Below are 22,065 nucleotides of genomic sequence, written 5' to 3' on the forward strand. Positions count from 1 at the left end.
TATAGGTTGAATTTAAGCTATATAAAATAAAAGCAAAACAGCCTTTTAATCGAAAAGGCTTTCACCTACCTGCCTCAACAAAGAACAAGAACAAAGAAATGTACAGCACAGGAACAGGCCCTTCGGCCCTCCAAGCCCGTGCCGACCATGCTGCCGACTAAACTACAATTTTCTACACTGGTCGCCATTATCGGACTTTTTTTTTGTGCAGACTCAAGAAGGAGTTAGATATGGCTCGTGGGGATAAAGAGATCAAAGGATATGTTACTGAGTTGCATAATCAGCCATGATCATAAAGAATTGCGGAACAGGCTCAGAGGGCCGAATGGCCTCCTCTTGCTCCTGGCCGTAAATTCTCCGGCCGTTGCGATTCACCTTTGCCGCCGGGAGCGCACCCCCAGCCCGTGGGTATCCTGGCTTCAGTGGGGAATCCCATCGACAAGCGGCGGGAGTAGAGGATCCCACTGCCAGCGAGCGGAGCGCCGTGGAGAAACACGCAGCCTGGGGACCGGACAATCCTATTTTCTCTGTTCCTCTGTATGGTTCTGTGGTAAACTGAGATCGATGAAGCAGTTCTAAAATACCGAGTTACAGTTGACGGAGTCAGTATTCCTGTGCAGTGTTGATTCAGTCGAAGATAAACAGTATCAGAAGAGATAAACAGTGGAGCATTGTGGGAGTTGGATTGTGGGAATCGATGACTTGTAATGTGCCTGAGGTTGAACCTATACAGAGCTGGTGGAGCTGCCTGATCTCAGCCTGGTACCAGAGTGAAAATCCGGAGGAGTAATGGACTTCCCTGGACGACTTTCAGTCACCTTACTGCTCCTAGGTTACCTGGGCTGGCTCTTTTATAAAGAGTGGAGATCAGGCGTTTTCGCTGCTACTGGAGAAGGTACAGCTTATGACTGCTTTGCTGTGTGCTGAGAGTTAATAATCGGCAGGGTCCCTGCAGATTACAGAGCAGTTTCTGCCGTGTTTTGGGGAAATAATTTTTAAGGGGCTGGGGTAGAGCCCTGAATCAACGTGTAATTGTGAATGTTACCAATGCCTCTTACCTTTTGTTATAAAGCATAACAACTTTCATTCGTATAGTGCCTTTGGTATAGTGGGATAACTCAAGGCCCTTTCCAGGAGCTTATATCAGCCAAACAATGACATGGGGAGATGGTAACATTGTAGTAACATTGCTAGATTTTGTGGGCGGCACAGTAGCACAAGTGGATAGCACTGTGGCTTCACAGCACCAGGGTCCCAGGTTGGATTCCCCGCTGGGTCACTGTCTGTGCGGAGTCTGCACGTTCTCCCCGTGTCTGCGTGTGTTTCCTCCGGGTTTTACGGTTTCCTCCCACAGTCCAAAGACGTGCAGGTTAGATGGATTGTCCATGCTAAATTGCCCTTAGTGACCAAAAAGGTTAGGGGGGGGGGTTATTGGGTTACGGGGATAGGGTGGAAGTGAGGGCTTAGTGGGTCGGTGCAGACTCGATGGGCCAAATGGCCTCCTTCTTGGATTGGATTGGATTTGTTCATTGTCACGTGTACCGAGGTACAGTGAAAAGTATTTTTCTGCGAGCAGCTCAACAGATCATTAAGTACATGAGAAGAAAAGGGAATAAAAGAAAATACACAATAGGGCAACACAACATTAATAATGTAACTACATAAGCACTGGCATCGGATGAAGCATACAGGGTGTAGTGTTAATGAGGTCAGTCCATAAGAGGGTCATTTAGGAGTCTGGTGACAGTGGGGAAGAAGCTGTTTTGAGTCTGTTCGTGCGTGTTCTCAGACTTCTGTATCTCCTGCCCGATGGAAGAAGTTGGAAGAGTGAGTAAGCCGGGTGGGAGGGATCTTTGATTATGCTGCCCGCTTTCCCCAGGCAGCGGGAGGTGTAGATGGAGTCAATGGATGGGAGACGGTTCGTGTGATGGACTGGGCTGTGTTCACGACTCTCTGAAGTTTCTTGCGGTCCTGGGCTGAGCAGTTGCCATACCAGGCTGTGATGCAGCCCGATAGGATGCTTTCTATGGTGCATCTGTAAAGGTTGGTAAGAGTCAACGTGGACATGCCGAATTTCCTTAGTTTCCTGAGGAAGTATAAGTTGTGCTTTCTTGGTGGTAGCGTCGACGTGGGTGGACCAGGACAGATGTTTGGAGGTGTGCACCCCTAGGAATTTGAAACTGCTAACCATCTCCACCTCAGCCCCGTTGATGCTGACAGGGGTGTGTACAGTACTTTGCTTCCTGAAGTCAATTACCAGCTCTTTAGTTTTGCTGGCATTGAGGGAGAGATTGTTGTCGCTACACCACTCCACTAGGTTCTCTATCTCCCTCCTGTATTCGGACTCATCGTTATTCGAGATCCGGCCCACTATGGTCGTATCGCCAGCAAACTTGTAGATGGAGTTGGAACCAAGTTTTGCCACGCAGTCGTGTGTGTACAGGGAGTAGAGTAGGGGGCTAAGTACGCAGCCTTGCGGGGCGCCGGTGTTGAGGACTATTGTGGAGGAGGTGTTGTTGTTCATTCTTACTGATTGTGGTCTGTTGGTCAGAAAATCGAGTATCCAGTTGCAGAGTGGGGAGCCAAGTCCTAGGTTTTGGAGCTTTGATATGAGCTCGGCTGGGATTATGGTGTTGAAGGCGGAGCTGTAGTCAATAAATAGGAGTCTAATATAGGAGTCCTTGTTTTCGAGATGCTCTAGGGATGAGCGTAGGGCCAGGGAAATGGTGTCTGATGTGGACTGTGTAGAGGGTGCCATCTCTGCTACTCCACTACTGGGCCGATATCTGGGGTTTGAGTATCTGTGTGTGTCTCTCTCCAGCTGGCACTGAAACTTCAGAGGCCAGGGGATGCCGCACTGGGACACCTCCACGGAAGAGAGCACTGAATCAAGCCTGCCGTTTATCCCTAACCGGAAGCCTGAGGCTTATATCACACAGATATCCAGACCCCTACCAATGCCCAGGTGATTCTCTCTCTTGCCGGTGGTGCAACACCCACCCGGTTCCTACTTCGCTGGAGTAGCTTTCCCAAGAGAGAGAATAGGACACTGCTGTTTATTACCTAACCAGCAGCCTGTCCTGAGTGAATCGCTCAAGATGACCCTAGATTCTTGAACCCGGAATTAAGGTTAGGAATATCTTAACAATGACTTGGTCAGAGATCGCTGGTGAGAGGTTGAAGAATTTAAACGACTCCAATTATCAGCAAATCAAGGTTTATTGCAAAACCCAGGTCAAAATCATCAAACAGAAGAAATTATAATAAAATCTTAAACTCTAACACAAACTAAGTCTATTCAGAAAGTACTATAACGGACACAACGAAAAATCTTATTGTTACACAGTTTTAGCAATGGCACAGAACACAAATCAAGTCCCCTTCCCCAAAGCCTCAACCACTATCAAGGTCAAGGGAGTTTCGCAAGCTGCTGCAGGGTACTTACAGTCACAGGCTGCAGAGGTCAAGTCAAAGGTGGAGAGGTCGAGCAAGAGACCCTCAATCGAAACACAGCCCCTTTTATATCCGTTTTACCTGGCTTTTTCCTGTGTTCGGCCAGCCCCTTTTGCATTGAATTGGTAAGGTTTAAAGTTCCCGCTGGTCCCGCCCCCTTTGAGCCGGTCAGAGCTGTCGACTTCCGGGTTTTCCTCCTCCTTTGCGTTGTATCAGTCCAAGTTTAAAGTTCCCGCTGGTCCCGCCCCCTTTGAGCCGGTCAGAGCTGTTCGCTTCCGGGTTTTCCTCGCAGGTCCGCTCCTTCCAGCCAGGCAGACCTGCCGCGATTTGAATTTGGCGCCGACTCCGCCCCCTCCTCCCAGTGAGTTCCTGCCGGTGGCTTCTGTCAAGATTGGAGTACCTCCCCCAGGTCCGCCTCCAACTTGGTTTTTTCTACCGTTTATCTCCAAGGGGCTTTTCCAGCGCAATATACTGAGCCCAGACAGTCTGCTTTTTGGGATAGCAAGGTTAAGCTCTCTTGTGAAGATTTTCAGTCTTCCAGCTGCTCCGGAGATGGCTGCTATTCTCACCTTGCTATGTTGATGGGGTGTTAATTGGATTCTGCTCTGGTGGAGGCCAGGTCATTTACATCTGCATGGGGCTATGACCATCCCATTGTCCTGCTTGCAGGCAGGCCCCCTGTGTATTCCCGTGCCCCTTTGTCTGTGTTTTGATCTTATCTCGTTGTCTGGCTCCTTCTTCCTTGTAGCTCCTAGGGGGGGGTTTGTAAATACCTATGCCCCTACTCAGCTCAGCGGACCAAGCCTGCTGGGAAATCTGGTTACGTTCTCTTGGCTGAAAAGTCAGTTTACAGTCTCTGGGTTTTATCCTTGGGCAGTCCAAAAAGGCCGAATTACCCGAAAACCTTACAGATGCCCCTTCGATACGTCCCTACCTGCTTGGACCGTATCGACACAGGTGAAGGGCAATCATTTCCTTTTGTGTGGACCGTAGGCCCCCCCCCCCTCAACAACATGCGAAACTACAAGTCCCAAGACAGTTCCCTTAATCTAGGCTACCCCTAATTTCATTGAAAGGGAAAGACAAGACCATACTTAATTTCAACACAGTAACATACACACATTTCACCGGAACCCCAAACGTAAGGGTCCCTGTACATATATCACAATCAAATAACTGAAACCCGCGAATCCATACAACTATTTACATTTGAATCTCTTTATTTCACTAAGGATCCTCTTTTCTGGGCTGCACTTCGCTTCTTCCCGTTGAAGGCTCTTCATTTTTCCTCCGTCGTCGATACCTGCAGCTGAGAGGTTCAGTCCAACTGAGGCGACAGCATAATGTACCCCCTGGTACAGCATTTTCTTTGTGGGGACAAACACTAAACCATTCTCAGGCCCCCCTGGTGGTGATCGGACAGTTGTGAGGGTCGATTGGTTGGGCTGTGGGCAGGGGTCGCTTTACCTGAACCAGCAGTTCGGTAGCTTTTACAGTCATCCCTTCCCTGGGCGTTACACATCCCTCCCCAGTGCGGTCAATTCATCCCGTTCCCTGGGTTCTGCCATCACCTTACAAAAGTGATCAATGCCCCTTGTGGACATGCCTTGGTAGACCCCCATAAACACAAATAAATGCCCTGGTCAGAAGCCCACCACTTATCCCAGCAAACGGTGATCCTATCCGGTGACCCCGTGATGGTCCGGTAGGTGTTGTTGTCCAGGCGTTCCCAGTCCGAGGACCGATCCCTCATGTCCAGCCTCAGCTTCCTGAGCCACCACCATCTCCCCAAAGGAACGTCCCCCTCACAGGTTAAACACACCCGCCTGCCCTCAGTCACCCTAACCCGGTCAGTCGCCACCTGTATCTCCTCGCAGAGTACAGAGGCCTCTCCATAGGTGAAGCTCTGGTGGCTGGAGTACCTGGTCGAGTTCGACCCCAGCCACCCAGGCCACCTCCCCAGGTGTGAGTAGCGGGTCTGCTCTGTGGCCACCTGGCCTCCCTGTCCGGTAGTGACAAGAGGGGCTCTGCCGCCAGAGCACCCGTAGACGAAGGACTCTTCTGTCTCGCCTCTGCGGAGTTCTCCCGGTCCCACCATCGCCAAGATCATCAGCAAGCTCCACATCGTCGGGTGCCCCATCTGTAAAACAGACAAAACACATCCTTGCCTCTACAGACCTACCTACCTTAAAGTGCATGGGTTCTATCCAGCGGCAGCAGCAGCTTCCGCTTTGAAGTTGTGAAATCAACATGAAATTGCCGCAGCCTGTCTGTGGTTCTGTGTCCACAGCCCGGCTCCACCAGGGTCCTAGTGCCTGCTGCTATCCGGCGGCAGCAGCAGCTCCCGCTTTGAAGTTGCCGCAGCCTGTCTGTGGTTCTGTGTCCACAGCCCGGCTCCACCAGGGTCCTAGTGCCTGCTGCTCCATCATTATACCATTGCACTAGGCGCTTCTGTGATCCCACGATCCTACATACCCACACACCACTACACACTAATTAGAACTAGCAGGGGGAAAATGATATATACAATGCCACCCGTCTCCGGGTGGCCAAATTAAAACTGTGCCCCGCTAAACTGGGGCAGTTCACCTGTTTGGTCCAACGGCTCGGGCCAGACCGTCCCCTCCCGGGGGTTCGGGCTGCCCCTTGCCTCTCCTTCCCCAACAGGGTTCGGGGATCCCTCAGCGTTCCCTTCTACTCGGGCCCCCTTACTGCGGGACCGGGTTCTAGGGAGGTGTGATGGGGACCATCTTAGAGGGGGCTTGGAGACCCGATTGCTCCTTCGTCCCCTGACTGGTTCCCAAGCCCAAGGTGATACCTCCACTTCCTCCGCCTCCTTAGCCTCTATACTAAGGCAGGCCACCTGACCCACAGGTAAGGGCTTGGGAATCGTTACTGTCCCTGGGCTGGGTGCTTGCAGCACTGTCGGTCTCTTTGGGACTGCCCCTTCGGGACAGCACCTTGTCACCGGTTGTGTGACCGTGGAGTCAGGGACCTCCCCCACCGTCGTTAATTCTGCGGGGGGTTTCTCCACTACCACCCCCAGTCTTCCCCCCACCTTGCTCTTTCTTGCCCTTATGGGGTGGAACAATTTAAATTGACTGATGTGGCGTTCGCATGGGTCCCACCTTAAGGGATTTAAACTGCAAATAGCCGCTGAGGAAGCCTCCAGAATGGGACCCTGCACCTGGACCGGACCAGGGTCTGGGGCTAGAACTACCCCTGCGCTCCCTTTTTCCTGAGGCTGCTCCCTGGGTAGTCATACGGGTTCTTGTGGTGTGGGTGCGGGCAGGCCCTGGCCCGTTGCCATTGCCACCTGTCCTGAGCCTTGCAAAAGGGCTAAAATTTTACTTACCTCGATGGTTTCCGGGGCAGCTGCTCCTGCCGCCGGGGTCTGACTCTCTACTGCGGGAGCCCTCTCCTGCTTGCTAGGGTTTTTACATTCCCTCTTGAAATGCCCGGCCTTCCCACACCCGTAGCATACCGGTTTCTTGTCGGAGGTCCGGGTGCCCTCATGCTTCCACTCTCTCTTAGGGGCTGCTGGCGCGATTTCATGCACCTTACCCTTAAGGGGCTTTTCCTCACTCCTTTCCCCATTGTGATATGCAAGGGTGAGTTTTCTAAGGACCTCTGCCTCATTAAGGTCCGGACTCTGCGGGTCGAACCAGTGTTCGGCCTTTGCCCTAACGTGAGGGAGGCAGTTAGCTACGAGGGTCTTCAGCCAGTGGGCTGTTCTCTCATCTAAATTCTGCCTATCCGCGGGAGTCCCACACGCCTCCACATAGACAGTCCACAGCCTGTCTGCGAACATATTTGGCGATTCCCCTAGCTGCTGCTTGGTTTCCCCCACCCTCATGAAAGTGCTACCCAGATTCAAGCCCATTGCCTCCAGAACAGCAGTCCGTGCTGCCACCCATGTGTCAGGTCGTCCCCCATTCCCGGAGGTCACTGCCCTGCATAGTTGGGGATCTAGGGTCATCAGGAGCATCCTTATTTGCTCCCCCTCGTCGCAGTCATTAATGCTGGCTGCCTGCTCCACCTCCATAAAATGAAGCGACGGATCCCCTTTTGGAGTTAGCCTGGGAACGTGGGCCACCATCCCCCTGAGCGCGGATGCCCCATGAGGAATGATAATGTCGCCCTCAACCAGTCCCCTATCTGCCAGCCCCGCCGGGGGACCATACCTTCTCTGCCTGACAGGGCACATCTGCCCTACCTGGGGTTCCTGCTCCTCCTCCCCACTGTCCAGCTCTCCTGCCCCGTTGGGTAGCCCCCCTGTCCCCGGGCTAACTACCCATATAGGAGACGCCGCTATCTGGGGATACACCACTGACCCCCCTTGGACCTGCCCCTGACCGGGCGGTCCAAACCCTACCTGCTGACCCGGCCCCATCACCGGCATCCCAGGCAGCGGTCTGTCCCCATCCCATGGGGACCCACATACGAAACCAGGCGGACACGCCGCCAGCTGGGGGTACCCTGCCGACCCCCCTTGGACTTGCCCCTGAACGTGCAGTCCGATCCCCCCCTGCCGACCCGGACACAATCCCGGTGCCTCAGGAGGCGGTCTATTCCCCTTGGCCTTTGGGGAATCATCCGCTGCGAGGAGCACCTTGCCCCTAGGGAACCCCCCTGGACCTACCAGGTGTATCTGTCCCCTGAACTTGGACAAGGTCTCCTCCAACTCCGTTATTCGTGCCTGGCACGGCCCATGGACACAGTCCCCTACTTCCTCGCGAGCCACTCGGTACGCTGCCTGGATGTCCCGGAACTTCCCCTCCAGCTTCCTACACTGCTCTGTACTCCGATCATAGAGTTCCTGGAGCCTCCGTTCCTTTTCTTTACCCTCCACTATCTGGCAGTGGAGATAGTCCTTCTCGCACCGGTTAGACTCGCTTTCCTGTAGGCTGCCCCGTTTAATTTCTGCCAATTCCTCCCGCAGTCGTTCCGCTGCGCTCGCGCTGTCCCCTGCGCTGGCCCTCACTTCTCCCAACTCCTGCTCTAATTCTTCGACCCTTCGCTCTGTTTTGACTACCTGCTGGGACAGGCAGACCAGCCAAACTGCCTTCTCCAAGTGCTTTTTGTGCGCCTTACTTTCTGTCCATGCGGCCGCTGCCATTACCGGTTGCTCCGCATTGATTAGTTCTGAGACCCAAGGTTTGGTGAGGTCGACCTTTTGCCACATATACGAGAAGATTCTCTCCTCCATTTTACTTCGTTCCCTCACCCTCTCTGCCAAGTCACATACTCCAAACCACCGGGGTCCTGCCGCGGTCGCCATTGTAGAGGGTGCCATCTCTGCTACTCCACTACTGGGCCGATATCTGGGGTTTGAGTATCTGTGTGTGTCTCTCTCCAGCTGGCACTGAAACTTCAGAGGCCAGGGGATGCCGCACTGGGACACCTCCACGGAAGAGAGCACTGAATCAAGCCTGCCGTTTATCCCTAACCGGAAGCCTGAGGCTTATATCACACAGATATCCAGACCCCTACCAATGCCCAGGTGATTCTCTCTCTTGCCGGTGGTGCAACACCCACCCGGTTCCTACTTCGCTGTAGTAGCTTTCCCAAGAGAGAGAATAGGACACTGCTGTTTATTACCTAACCAGCAGCCTGTCCTGAGTGAATCGCTCAAGATGACCCTAGATTCTTGAACCCGGAATTAAGGTGAGGAATATCTTAACAATGACTTGGTCAGAGATCGCTGGTGAGAGATTGAAGAATTTAAACGACTCCAATTATCAGCAAATCAAGGTTTATTGCAAAACCCAGGTCAAAATCATCAAACAGAAGAAATTATAATAAAATCTTAAACTCTAACACAAACTAAGTCTATTCAGAAAGTACTATAACGGACACAACGAAAAATCTTATTGTTACACAGTTTTAGCAATGGCACAGAACACAAATCAAGTCCCCTTCCCCAAAGCCTCAACCACTATCAAGGTCAAGGGAGTTTCGCAAGCTGCTGCAGGGTACTTACAGTCACAGGCTGCAGAGGTCAAGTCAAAGGTGGAGAGGTCGAGCCAAGAGACCCTCAATCGAAACACAGCCCCTTTTATATCCGTTTTACCAGGCTTTTTCCTGTGTTCGGCCAGCCCCTTTTGCATTGAATTGGTAAGGTTTAAAGTTCCCGCTGGTCCCGCCCCCTTTGAGCCGGTCAGAGCTGTCGACTTCCGGGTTTTCCTCCTCCTTTGCGTTGTATCAGTCCAAGTTTAAAGTTCCCGCTGGTCCCGCCCCCTTTGAGCCGGTCAGAGCTGTTCGCTTCCGGGTTTTCCTCGCAGGTCCGCTCCTTCCAGCCAGGCAGACCTGCCGCGATTTGAATTTGGCGCCGACTCCGCCCCCTCCTCCCAGTGAGTTCCTGCCGGTGGCTTCTGTCAAGATTGGAGTACCTCCCCCAGGTCCGCCTCCAACTTGGTTTTTTCTACCGTTTATCTCCAAGGGGCTTTTCCAGCGCAATATACTGAGCCCAGACAGTCTGCTTTTTGGGATAGCAAGGTTAAGCTCTCTTGTGAAGATTTTCAGTCTTCCAGCTGCTCCGGAGATGGCTGCTATTCTCACCTTGCTATGTTGATGGGGTGTTAATTGGATTCTGCTCTGGTGGAGGCCAGGTCATTTACATCTGCATGGGGCTATGACCATCCCATTGTCCTGCTTGCAGGCAGGCCCCCTGTGTATTCCCGTGCCCCTTTGTCTGTGTTTTAATCTTATCTCGTTGTCTGGCTCCTTCTTCCTTGTAGCTCCTAGAGGGGGGTTTGTAAATACCTATGCCCCTACTCAGCTCAGCGGATCAAGCCTGCTGGGAAATCTGGTTACGTTCTCTTGGCTGAAAAGTCAGTTTACAGTCTCTGGGTTTTATCCTTGGGCAGTCCAAAAAGGCCGAATTGCCCGAAAACCTTACAACTGGTTGCAGCGGTATGCGAATTGCAGTGGATCAAGGCGTTCTGGGAGTATGGAGGTGATGCGCTTCATGATCAACCTCTCGAAGCACTTCATTACGACTGAAGTCAGGGCCACTGGTCGGTAGTCATTGAGGCACGTTGCCTGGTTCTTCTTTGGTACCGGTATGATGGTGGTCTTCTTGAAGCAGGTGGGGACCTCGGAGTGGAGTAGGGACAGGTTAAAGATGTCCGTGAATACCTCTGCCAGCTGGTCCGCGCAGGCTCTGAGTGCACGACCAGGGATCCCGTCCAGGCCCGTCGCCTTCCGAGGGTTCACTTTCAGGAAAGCCCATCTGACTTCGGAAGCTGTGATGGTGGGTATGGGTGAATTCTGGGCTGCTGGGGCACTCGCCAGCGGATTGTTGGTTACCTGCTCGAACCGAGCATAGAATGCATTGAGTTCATCGGGGAGGGGTGCACTGCTGCCAGAGGTACTGTTCGGCTTCGCTTTGTAGCCCGTTATGGTGTTTAGTCCTTGCCACAACCGCCGAGAGTCTGTCTGTGACTCTAGCTTGGTTTGATATTCTCTCTTGGCATTCCGGATGGCTTTGCGGAGGTCGTACCTGGATTTCTTGTATAGTTCAGGGTCGTCTGCCTTGAACGCCTCAGATCTGTCCTGCAGTAGGGAGTCAATCTCGCGATTGAGCCATGGTTTCCGGTTGGGGAACGCATGTACTGCTTTCTTTGGCATGCAGTCGTCCACACATTTGCTGATGAAGTCTGTGACGGTGGTGGCATACTCATTTAAGTTGGTCGCTGAGTTCTTAAATATGGACCAGTCCACTGTCTCTAAGCAGTCACGTAGGAGATCTTCTGTCTCCTCGGACCAGCACTGCACAACCTTCTTAGCTGGATTCTCCCGCTTGAGTTTCTGCTTGTATGCCGGGAGAAGGAGCACCGTCTTATGGTCTGATTTCCCAAAGTGCGGTCGGGGGATGGAACGGTAGGCGCCCTTGATTTTTGAGTAGCAGTGGTCAAGAGTGTTGTCGCCCCTGGTGGGACAGGAGATGTGCTGGTGGAATTTTGGCAGTACACTCTTGTGGTTGACCTTGTTGAAGTCTCCGGCCATGATGAACAAGACCTCTGGGTGTTCTGTTTCGTAGTTGTTTATTACTGTGTCTCGTTCGTCCAGCGTCTTCCTCACTACTGCCTTCGGTGGGATGTAGACCGCTGTGATAATGGCTGAAGTGAACTCACGTGGAAGATAGTATGGGCGGCACTTCACGGTCAGGTATTCCAGATCCGGGGAGCAGTAGGTCGCCAGAGTCGCCACATCCAAGCACCAGGAGGAGTTGATGAGGAGGCACACCCCTCCACCCTTCGCTTTGCCTGATGATGCCGTGCGGTCCACCCGGTGAATTGAGAAACCTTCAGGTTGTATGGCACAGTCCGGTGAGGCGGGGGTGAGCCATGTCTCTGTGAAACAGAGCACACAGCAGTCTCTTACTTCCCTCTGAGAGGTAAGTCTGGCGTTAAGTTCATCCAGCTTGTTTTCGATCGCTTGGATGTTTGCCAGGAGAATGCTGGGGAGAGGGGTCTTGAAAATACATTGCTTCAGTCTGACCTGCAGACCGCCGCGTTTCCCTCACTTCCTCGGTCGGCGGCTGCTGCTGGATGATCCTGGGATCCGATGGCAGATGTCAGCTCTTGTGGAAGGGAGGTAGTCGCGTCTGGCGGGGTCCAGGGCGCTGTTTACGTATCTGGGGTCGCGTCTGGGACCCTGACAATTCACACCTCTTTAACCTGTGATTATCCCTCTCTCCAGTTGCCCCGTCTGGACCTATGAAGACTTAATTACCTGCAAAGACTCGCATTCAAAGTATCGTCTTGCATCATTGACTTTGTCTAAATACGTGTTTGTGTAACCCTCCTCTTCATTCACCTGATGAAGGAGCTGCGCTCTGAAAGCTAGTGATTCCAAACAAACCTGTTGGACTTTAACCTGGTGTGGTAAGACTCCTTACCAGACTTAGATGGCTGAAGATACAGCTACAGCATCCCCCCCCCCCTCCACACACACACACACACTGGTCAGGCACATGGGAGATGCACGAGAGGCTAGAACTGCAGTAGTGCAAGGATTTCAGAGACTGTGGACAGTAATTCCATAGAATCCGTAGAATCCCTACAGTGCAGAAGGAGGCCATTTGGCCCATCGAGTCTGCACTGACCCTTTGGAAGAGCACTCTACTTAGACCCACTCCCCAGCCCTATCCCTGTAACCCCACCTAACCTGCCCAGCTTTGAACACCAAGCAGCAATTTTTTAACATGGCCAATTCCAAGAACAAAGAACAAAGAAACACAGGAAAGGCCCTTCGGCCCTCCAAACCTGTACCGGTCATGATACCACCCTTGACCAAAACCCTCCGCACTTCCCAGTGCCATATCCCTCATTACCAGATGCCTTTTGAACACCGTTAATGTATCTGCTTCCACAACCTCCCCTGGCAACGCGTTCCAGGCACTCACCACCCTCCATGTAAACATCCTGTCTCGCACATCTCCACTAAACTTTGCCCCATCGACCTTAAACCTATGCCCCCTGGTGACTGACCCCTCCATCCTGGGAAAGAGTGCCTGCCCATCCACTCTATCCATGCCCCTCATAATCCTGTAGACCTCTATCAGGTCTCCCCTCAACCTGCGTCGTTCTAATGAAAACTGTCCGAGTCTATTCAGCCTCTCCACACAGCTAACACCCTCCAGACCAGGCAACATCCTGGTAAACCTCCTCTGCGTCCTCTCTAAAGCCTCCACATCCTTCTGGTAATGTGGCGACCAGAATTGTGCGCAATATTCCAAGTGCAGCCTTACCAAGTTTCTATACAACTGTAGCATGACTTGCCAGTATTTACACTCGATGCCCCGTCCAATGAAGGTAAGCATTCCGTATGCTTTCTTGACTACCTTGTCCACTTGTGTTGCCACTTTCAAAGATCTGTGGCCCTGCACACCCAGATATCTCTGACTTTCTATATTCCTGAGAGTTTTGCGATTTACGGAATATTTCCCCTCTATGTTAAACCTACCAAAATGCATAACCTCACATTTGTCTGGATTAAATCCCAGTTACCATTGTTCTGCCCAAGTCTCAACCTATCTATGACAATCCTCAACACTATCTGTCACTCCACCAAAGTTGGTGTCATCTGCGAACTTACTAATCAGACCAGCTACATTTTCCTCCAAATCATTTACGTATACTGCAAACAACAGAGGCCCCAGCACCGATCCCTGTGCAACACCACTAGCCGCAACCTTCCATTCAGAACAACACCCTTCTACTGCTACCCTTTGCCTTCTGTGACCGAGCCAGCTCTGTTTCCATCTTACCACCTCACCTCTGATCCTGTGTGGCTTCACCTTTTGTACCAGTCAATTCCCTCATGCGTTGAAGAGATGCACAATTGCATTGACGTTTGCGAACCTTTCTTCATGATGAAGATATCAGTTTAGCTGCCGTGGCACAACGTGGAGCAGGTGGTACAATGTGGAGCTTCAAACAATCTGAAAAATTGGTACCTTTTATGGTTCGAATGCAGATCATGGGGGCAGAAAGTCTGAAAATGTGGGATAGTGTGGGGAGCAACCTCCTGTATTTGAGGGAATGCTGGATGAGGGAAATGTGATAAAAGATTAAATTTAAGAAATTTAGAACAGAGGGGAGGAGACATTTTGTCACATGACGTGAGGAGGTGGCGCACAACATCCAAGACTGGGTAAGATAGGTGGGTAAGGTAAAGGAAAAGGTGGTTGGAAGAATGGTTAAAGGTGGTTGGAACTAATAACTCACAAGAAGAGTAAATGCTAAGAGGGACTGTTGGGCCCGCTGGTAAAGTCATGAGATCCAAAGTATTTGTGTTGGAGTGAGGCCCCCCCCCCCCAATCACCCCCCAAATCCCGCTCCGCCATTGAAAAGGATCATGGTTGATCTGGCTAGGCCTTCACTTCACCTTGCCGCCTGTCCCCCCCCCATTACCCTCCACTCCCATGTCAATCAAGCACATGTCTAGCCCAACCTTCAATATGTTCAATGACCCACCTTCCAGTTGACTCTGTGGAAGAGAATTTCTAAGACAAGCGACCCTCTGAGAGAATACATTTTCTCCATCTCCCCCGTAAATGGAGGGGACCCTTATTTTGAAACCATCCCCCTTAGTTCTGGGAATCCATGGGGAAACATCCTCGAGTACCCACCCTGACTGCCCCCCCCCCCCCCCCTCAGAACTTCATAGCTTTCTATAAGATCACTTGCCATTCTTCTGAACTCCAATGTGCTCACCCTTATCTTATAAGAAATGGCCCACATCCCAGGAATCAGTCGAGTGAACCTTCTCTGAACCACTTCCAATGCAAGTACCTCCCGCGTTAAGTAAGGCGGCGAAACCGGTACACATTGCTCTGGGTGTGGCCTCACCAGTGCCCTGTACCACTGTGTCAAGGCTTCCCTACTTTGATACTCCATTCCTCCTGCAATAAAGGCCAACGTTCCATTTTCCTCCTGAATCACTGTACCCGCAGTGCTAACCTTTTGCAATTTATGTCAAAAAAATGGCCTATTTCTGTGCTGCAACTTTGATTTGATGCATTGCTTTACACACAGGGTAATCAATGCTTGGAGTAGATTTCTGGGCAAAAGAGTGGAGGCAGAAGAGGCCTGGAATGATGTTCGATTGGAGGCTACCTGGTGACAGGCTGTAGCTTAAGTGCCTGGATAGGCCCCAGTGTGTTGCTGAACCAAGTGGAATAGAAGGAATAGAGCTGACTTAAATAGCAGAATGCTTTTAAATGATATCCTGACATGGAGTGGTTTATTTCTTTTGCCGCTGCAGGTCCTGAGTCTGCGGCAGTGAGCGTGCCTGTGACCTTTGACTCCTTCCTCCACAATCAGCAGCTGAGGAAAAAGCTGCTGAGGTCATTCTGCAGTCGCGGGCCAAAGGTCAGCAGGCTGCTTCGGTCCAGCAACTTCTCCAGGCTAAGAGTTAATGAGCGTCACGAGCTGGTATACTGCAGCGTGCCTGATGTTGGCCCAGCGAACTGGGAGCAGGTATTAAAGATGCTGAATGAGGTACCAGGGCAAGTGGAGAAGATGGTGAATGAGAGTGTTCCCCTACGGGCACCTCTCCAGGACCTGAGCCAATACGACACCACCACCATCGGTCGCCTGCTGGCATCCTACACCAAAATCATCTTCATCAGAGACCCCTTCTGGCGCCTGCTCTCCACTTACCGTCGCCATGACGATGCAGCGGGATCCTTCGAAGCATTTGTTCGACGTGTGATGGGACAGGGGTTGAAGCCAACCGCCAGCTGGAAGCCCCTTGTCCAGCTGTGCCACCCGTGTCTTGTCCGGTACGACTACATCGTGGCACACGGGCTCCTCGGCCAAGAGGTGAGACATCTTTTGCAACGGATAGGTGTCCCGGAAGGGGTGGAGCTGCCTGAGTTCCAGGATTCGGAAGAGAGCCCGCCATCCCGGTGGCTGACGGAGCAGCGCTTCAACCAGCTCTCAACACAGCTGGTGGGTGAGCTGCTTCAATTCTACCGCAACGACTTTGCCGCCTTCAATTTCACCAGTGCTTCAACTCTGACCTAAACAATGTCAAAAGGCAACAGCAGCCATGGACCCGCACAGCTTTAAGTCCCAGCAGTGGGGGTTGGGTGTGGGATGGGTGTTTGCCTGAAATTCACCCGTGGGGCCTGGGGTCAAATATAACTCACAGGATGGGCGGTTTTCCACAGCTGATGTCCAAGCGGTTGTGGGCCAGAACACTTTGGTCGGAAAGACGGTTATGGGAAATGTCAGAACATGTCAACGTTGGCACGGCAGAGGTCACTCCTCTGTGGGGGAGATGTTAGTTTTTATTTCCAATTTGGCAGCACCATCCAGAACCTGTAAGAGGTCACTTCAGGCACTGACCCCTGAGGTGGGTGAACCTCAATTCCCCAGCGCCAACTTTACTTCTCTCTGATTGGGACCAAGTAAATCCCAGCGAAATACCAACAGAGGAGGAAGTGAATTCCCCTGATGTCTTGGACAACATTCCTCCCACAACCAAGAAGAAAAGCAGAAACAATTGTCTGGATATTCATTTTTTAAAAATTTCTTTTTATATAAATTTAGAGTGCCCAATACTTGTTTTCCAATTAAGTGGCAATTTAGCCAATTCACCTACCCTGCACATCTTTGGGTTGTGAGGGTGAGACTCACACAGACACGAGGAGAATGTGCAAACTCCACACGGACAGTGACCTGGGATCGAACCTGTGACCTCGCGCTGTGATGCATCAGTGCTAACCACTGTACTGCCCTATTGCCTGGATATTTATATCTGTGCAAAGTTATTAGTACAAAATGTACATTTCTATAAACAACAGTTACTAGACTTGGATTGGGAATATCTTGAGGGTAACTTTAAGCTAACTGGACAGGCAGGTAGAAGTTACAGGTTGGATGGGGCTCTAAAACAGTCAGCTGACTTTATGTCAGATTGCTTCCCACCCGGAAGTCCGCCCCCCCCTCCCCCTCTCACCACAGCGTTCCTCCCACCCCCCACATTTTGCAAAATGCCTGGAAATTTGACACGTGTCATGTCATAATATTCCCATGATCCACAGAGAGTTCACTTGATTAGTTCCTGGAATGAAAGGCTGAAGACATTAAGGGTGCAATTCTCCCAAAAAGGAACAGAGTCCTCTAGCGAACGCATTTAGGCCGCGTGGTTCTCAGCTCTTACAATGCTGAGAAACACATGGCTATTCAACGTTGAATAAGGGGCCTGTACGGGGAATGCGCGGCCGAGGCACACATAGGCCCGTTTTGTACAGTGGGGAGCTCTGCTCGCTGGAACTCCTCATTGTAGGGAGAGATCGGGACACCATTTTTAAATGGCACCCCGATCGCCAAGGCCCCCAAACAATCCCCGCCCTCAACCCCAGCCTGAACGCACTATGGGAGGCTCCCCGGTCCCCCAGTACCCACGCCGGGCAACCCTTCCCCCCTCACACGCGCAAAGAAAATGCCAGCTTGGCACCTTGGCAGTACCAGCTTGGCAGTGCCAACCTGGAACCCTGTCAGTGCCCATGCCAGCTGGAAGTGCTACCTAGGTACCTTGGCAATGCCAGGCTGGCACGAGTGGCACTGGCCTTTTCGTACAGTGGCAATCGAGCCCAGGGAGTGCCCTGCATGGTTGTTGAGGTTGTTGGGGGTGGAGGGGTGTGGGGGGGGGGGGGGGGGGTACCCTGCCATACTGTGTTGGTACTTGTAGGGTGAGGGGCGTCTGGGATGGCATAATATGCAGGTTCAGCAAGTGATTCGGAAGACAGATCAAGTATTGTAGGGAGGTTTTGCTCCAGTTGTATTTGGCAACAGTTTTGGTCTCCTGAGAGTCATAGAGCACACAAAAGGCCCTTCGGCCCATCACGTCTGCCCTGGTCAAAAACAACCACCTAACCATTCTTATTCCATTTTCCAGCACTTAGCCCATAACCTTGTCTGCCTTGGCATCGCAGGTGCACATCTAAAAATTCTTCAATATCATGAGGGTCTCTGCCTCCACCACCCTTTCAGGCAGCGGGTTCCAGACTCCCACCACCCTCCGGGTGAAAGAATCTTTCCTCACATCCCTCGAAACCTCCTGTCTCTTTCCTTAAATCTATGCCCCCTGGTCATTGATCCCTCCAGGAAGAGGAAAAGCTTCTTCCTGTCTACTCTATCTATGCCCCTCATAATTTTATACATCTCAATCCCAGTATACCAATCTCTCTTCATAACTAAAGCTCTCCAGCACCATCCTGGTAAATCTCCTCTGCACCCTTTCCAGTGCGATCACATCCCTCCTGTAATGTGGATTTCAGAACTGTATACAATATTCTACCTGTGGCCTAACCAACGTTTTATACAGTTCCAGCATATCCTCCCTGCTCTTAAACTCTATGCCTCAGCTAATGGAGGCAAGTGTACCGTATGTCTTATTTAGCGAAGAATATTGGAAGCAACGTGGAGAAGGTTAACTTAACTGATTCCTGGAAGCGGTTGTCTTATATACAAAGATTGGACAGGTTGAGCCTACATCCATTGGAACTTAGAAGAATGAGAGCGGATCATATTGAAACATGGAGAGATCCCGAGGGGATTCAACAAGATGGATGCTGAAAGAATGTTTCCCTTGTGGGAGAGACTAGAACTAGGTAACGTAGCTTAAAAATAAGAGGTCTCCCGTTTAAGGTGGAGGTGGGAAGAATGTTTCTTTTCTCTCAAACTGTGATTAGAGTGTGGAATTCTCGAGCAGCAGAGGCTGGGTCATCGAATATATTCAAAGCAGAGTTAGGTAGATTGTTCACTGACAGATGAGGGCAAGGGGAGAGACAGGAAAATAGGGGCCACAGTCAGATCAAGCCACCATGTTATCAAATGGAAGCACAAGGGGTCAAACGCTTACCCCTGCTCCTAATTCATATGTAACAGAAGCCATGGACCCGCACAGTTTTAAGTCCCAGCAGTGGGGGTTGGGTGTGGGATGGGTGTTTGCCTGAAATTCACCCGTTCTCCTGCCTTCTCCCCATAACCCCTGATCCCCTTATTAATCAAGAACCTATCTATCTCTATCTTAAAGACGCTCAGTGATTTGGCCTCCACAGCCTTCTGCGGCAAAGAGTTCCACAGATTCACCAGCCTCTGGCTGATGAAATTCCTCCTCATCTCTGTTTTAAAGTAAGAAGTCTTACAACACCAGGTTAAAGTCCAACAGGTTTGTTTCGATGTCACTAGCTTTCGGAGCGCTGATCCTTCCTCAGGTGATCGTCCCTTTAGTCTGAGATGGTGTCCTCTGGTTCTAGTTATTCCTACAAGTGGAAACATCCTCGCCACGTCCACTCTATCCAGGCCAAGCAGTATCCTGTAAGTTTCAATAAGATTCCCTCTCATCCTTCTAAACTCCAACGAGTACAGACCCAGAGTCCTCAACCATCCCTCATACGACAAGTTCTTTGTTCCAGGGATCATTCTTGTGACCCTCCTCTGGCCCCTTTCCAAGGCCAGCGCATCCTTCCTTGGATATGGGGCCCAAAACTGCTCACAATACTCCACATGGGGTCTGACCAGAGCCTTATACAGCCTCAGAACTTCTGTTGTTCTCAGCTTGCCCATTAAGGGCAAGTTATAAGGCGGACAAAGGAATCAAACAAGACATGAGGGATTTTTCCCAATACAGTCTGTCCTCATAATTAAAGTCTCGGGGCATTAGTTTCTTTCTGGTGGAAGTTCAAGGTCAGGAGGTCATCTGTGGATAGGACTGAATGCTGTAGTCCAGAATGAGGCTGATCGGATGGGACAATTTTCACATTTTCGTCTGCCAGTTTGCTTGGGATCAATATTTCATTTGCCTTTTGTAGCGCACAAAGACTCCGTGAGACGAATAGAGTGAAGTCGATGAGGCTTTATTAAGCGTGTCTGTTCCCCCGCAGCTCGATAGTAGAATGGCCTGCGGGGGAGGACTCCGGCTTCTTATACTCCGCCTTCAGGGCGGAGCTAGAGGTCAACAGCCAACCAGGACCCGGGATCTGTCAGACAATGACATTAGGGCTTCCAGTCCCACATGACCCCTAATACATACTACCACATTCACCCCTTGTCAAAAATGAACCCGGCGGGGTGATGCTTTGTATGGTGGTAAGGGTTTACAGGGCTGGTCCTGGGAGGAAAACATTCACATGGCAATACAGTATTGTACAATTTTGTCCTGTTTCAACTATTTACAGAAGGTATCGGGAGAAAAGCAAAATGTTCTTGTGAAAAGTCCATATATTGATTTAGATCGACGCCACGAGTCGGTCGGGCGGTCTGGTCATCCGTGTCGATCGCCTCGGCCCCGGTGATGGTGGTGGTGCTTGTACCGGTGTTGTCGTCTCCGGGAGCCTTACGGTTTCAGCTTGGGCTTTATTCTTGGTCGGGCCTGAGGGGAGGGGAACCGATCCTCCTGGGAAGGGGGCGGTCGCGGGGTGCGGCGGTGGCAGGAAGGGGGGGGGGTTGGGTGAATGGTGTCGGGGGGGGTGTGTGTGTTGCCGGCGGGCGCCAGATCCCGCAGGGAGACCGTGTCCTGTCGGCCGTCGGGGTACTCCACGTAAGCGTACTGCGGGTTCGCGTGGAGGAGGTGAACCCTTTCGACCTCGTTGTGTGCCCGAACATGATTTCGGAGCAAGATGGGTCCTGGGGCCGCCAGCCAGGTCGGCAGCGACATTCCAGAGGAGGACCTCCTAGGGAAGACAAGGAGACGCTCATGAGGCGTTTGATTAGTGCTCGTACATAATAGCGACCGGATGGAGTGGAGAGCGTCCGGGAGGACCTCCTGCCACCGTGAAACTGGGAGGTCCCTGGACCGTAGGGCCAGTAGGACGGTCTTCCGGACCGTGCCGTTCTCCCTCTCTACTTGCCCGTCCCCCCGGGGGTTGTAGCTGGTCGTCCTGCTTGAGGCTATGCCCTTGCTGAGCAGGAACTGGCGCAGCTCGTCACTCATGAAAGAGGACCCCCTGTCGCTGTGGACGTATGCGGGGCAACCGAACAGTGTGAAGATGGTGTTCAGGGCTTTAATGACTGTGGCCGCGGTCATGTCAGAGCAGGGAATGGCGAATGGGAAGCGGGAGTATTCGTCCACTACATTAAGAAAGTATGTGTTGCGGTCGGTGGAGGGGAGGGGCCCTTTGAAATCGAGACTAAGGCGTTCAAAGGGGCGGGAAGCCTTAATCAGGTGCGCACCATCCGGCCTGAAAAAATGCGGTTTGCATTCCGCGCAGATGTGGCAGTCCCTTGTGACTGTACGGACCTCCTCTAAAGAATATGGGAGATTGCGGGACTTGATAAAGTGGAAAAACCGAGTGACCCCCGGGTGGCAGAGATCCTCGTGGAGGGTTTGGAGGCGGTTAATTTGTGCGTTGGCACATGTGCCGTGGGATAGGGCATCGGATGGCTCGTTCAGCTTTCCGGGACGATACAAAATCTCGTAGTTGAAGGTGGAGAGCTCGATCCTCCACCTTAAGATCTTGTCGTTTTTGATTTTGCCCCGCAGTGCATTATCGAACATGAAGGCTACCGACCGTTGGTCGGTGAGGAGAGTGAATCTCCTGCCGGCCAGGTAATGCCTCCAATGTCGCACCGCTTCCACTATGGCTTGGGCTTCCTTTTCCACTGAGGAGTGGCGGATTTCTGAGGCATGGAGGGTCCGGGAGAAAAAGGCCACGGGTCTGCCCGCTTGGTTAAGGGTGGCCGCTAGAGCTACGTCGGAGGCGTCGCTCTCGACCTGGAAGGGGAGGGACTCGTCGATGGCGCGCATCGTGACCTTTGCGATATCCGCTTTGATGCGGCTGAAGGCCTGGCAAGCCTCTGTCGACAGAGGGAAGGTCGTGGTCTGTATTAGGGGGCGGGCCTTGTCTGCGTACTGGGGGACCCACTGGGCGTAGTATGAAAAAACCCCAGGCAGCGTTTCAGGGCTTTTGGGCGGTGCGGGAGGGGAAATTCCATGAGGGCGCGCATACGTTCGGGGTCGGGGCCTATTATCCCATTGCGCACTACGTAGCCCAGAATGGCTAGCCGGTTGGTGCTAAAAACGCACTTGTCCTCGTTGTACGTGAGGTTCAAGGCTTTGGCGGTCTGGACGAATTTTTGGAGGTTGGCG

The 22,065-nt window shown here is 51.9% G+C and overlaps 1 protein-coding gene across 1 annotated transcript; it reads left to right on the top strand.

Moving 5' to 3' along the window:
- The first annotated feature begins 746 nt into the window (after positions 1–746).
- Positions 747–16,711, top strand: LOC140411756 (carbohydrate sulfotransferase 9-like). Its single transcript, XM_072500739.1, has 2 exons — positions 747–895; positions 15,229–16,711. Exons 1-2 carry the CDS (start codon positions 790–792, stop codon positions 15,990–15,992), a joined length of 870 nt encoding a protein of 289 aa, XP_072356840.1. The 5' UTR covers positions 747–789; the 3' UTR covers positions 15,993–16,711.
- Positions 16,712–22,065: the final 5,354 nt, after the last annotated feature.

The sequence above is a fragment of the Scyliorhinus torazame genome, chromosome 4, assembly GCF_047496885.1.
Source record: "Scyliorhinus torazame isolate Kashiwa2021f chromosome 4, sScyTor2.1, whole genome shotgun sequence".
NCBI lineage: Eukaryota > Metazoa > Chordata > Chondrichthyes > Carcharhiniformes > Scyliorhinidae > Scyliorhinus > Scyliorhinus torazame.

What these genes read in the sequence shown, in the direction of transcription:
- LOC140411756 (XM_072500739.1), top strand. Translation starts at nt 790, where the DNA reads ATGGACTTCCCTGGACGACTTTCAGTCACCTTACTGCTCCTAGGTTAC. An exon ending in TTTCGCTGCTACTGGAGAAG is followed by an intron (nt 896 to 15,228) that starts GTACAGCTTATG and finishes TTGCCGCTGCAG; the next exon opens with GTCCTGAGTCTGCGGCAGTG.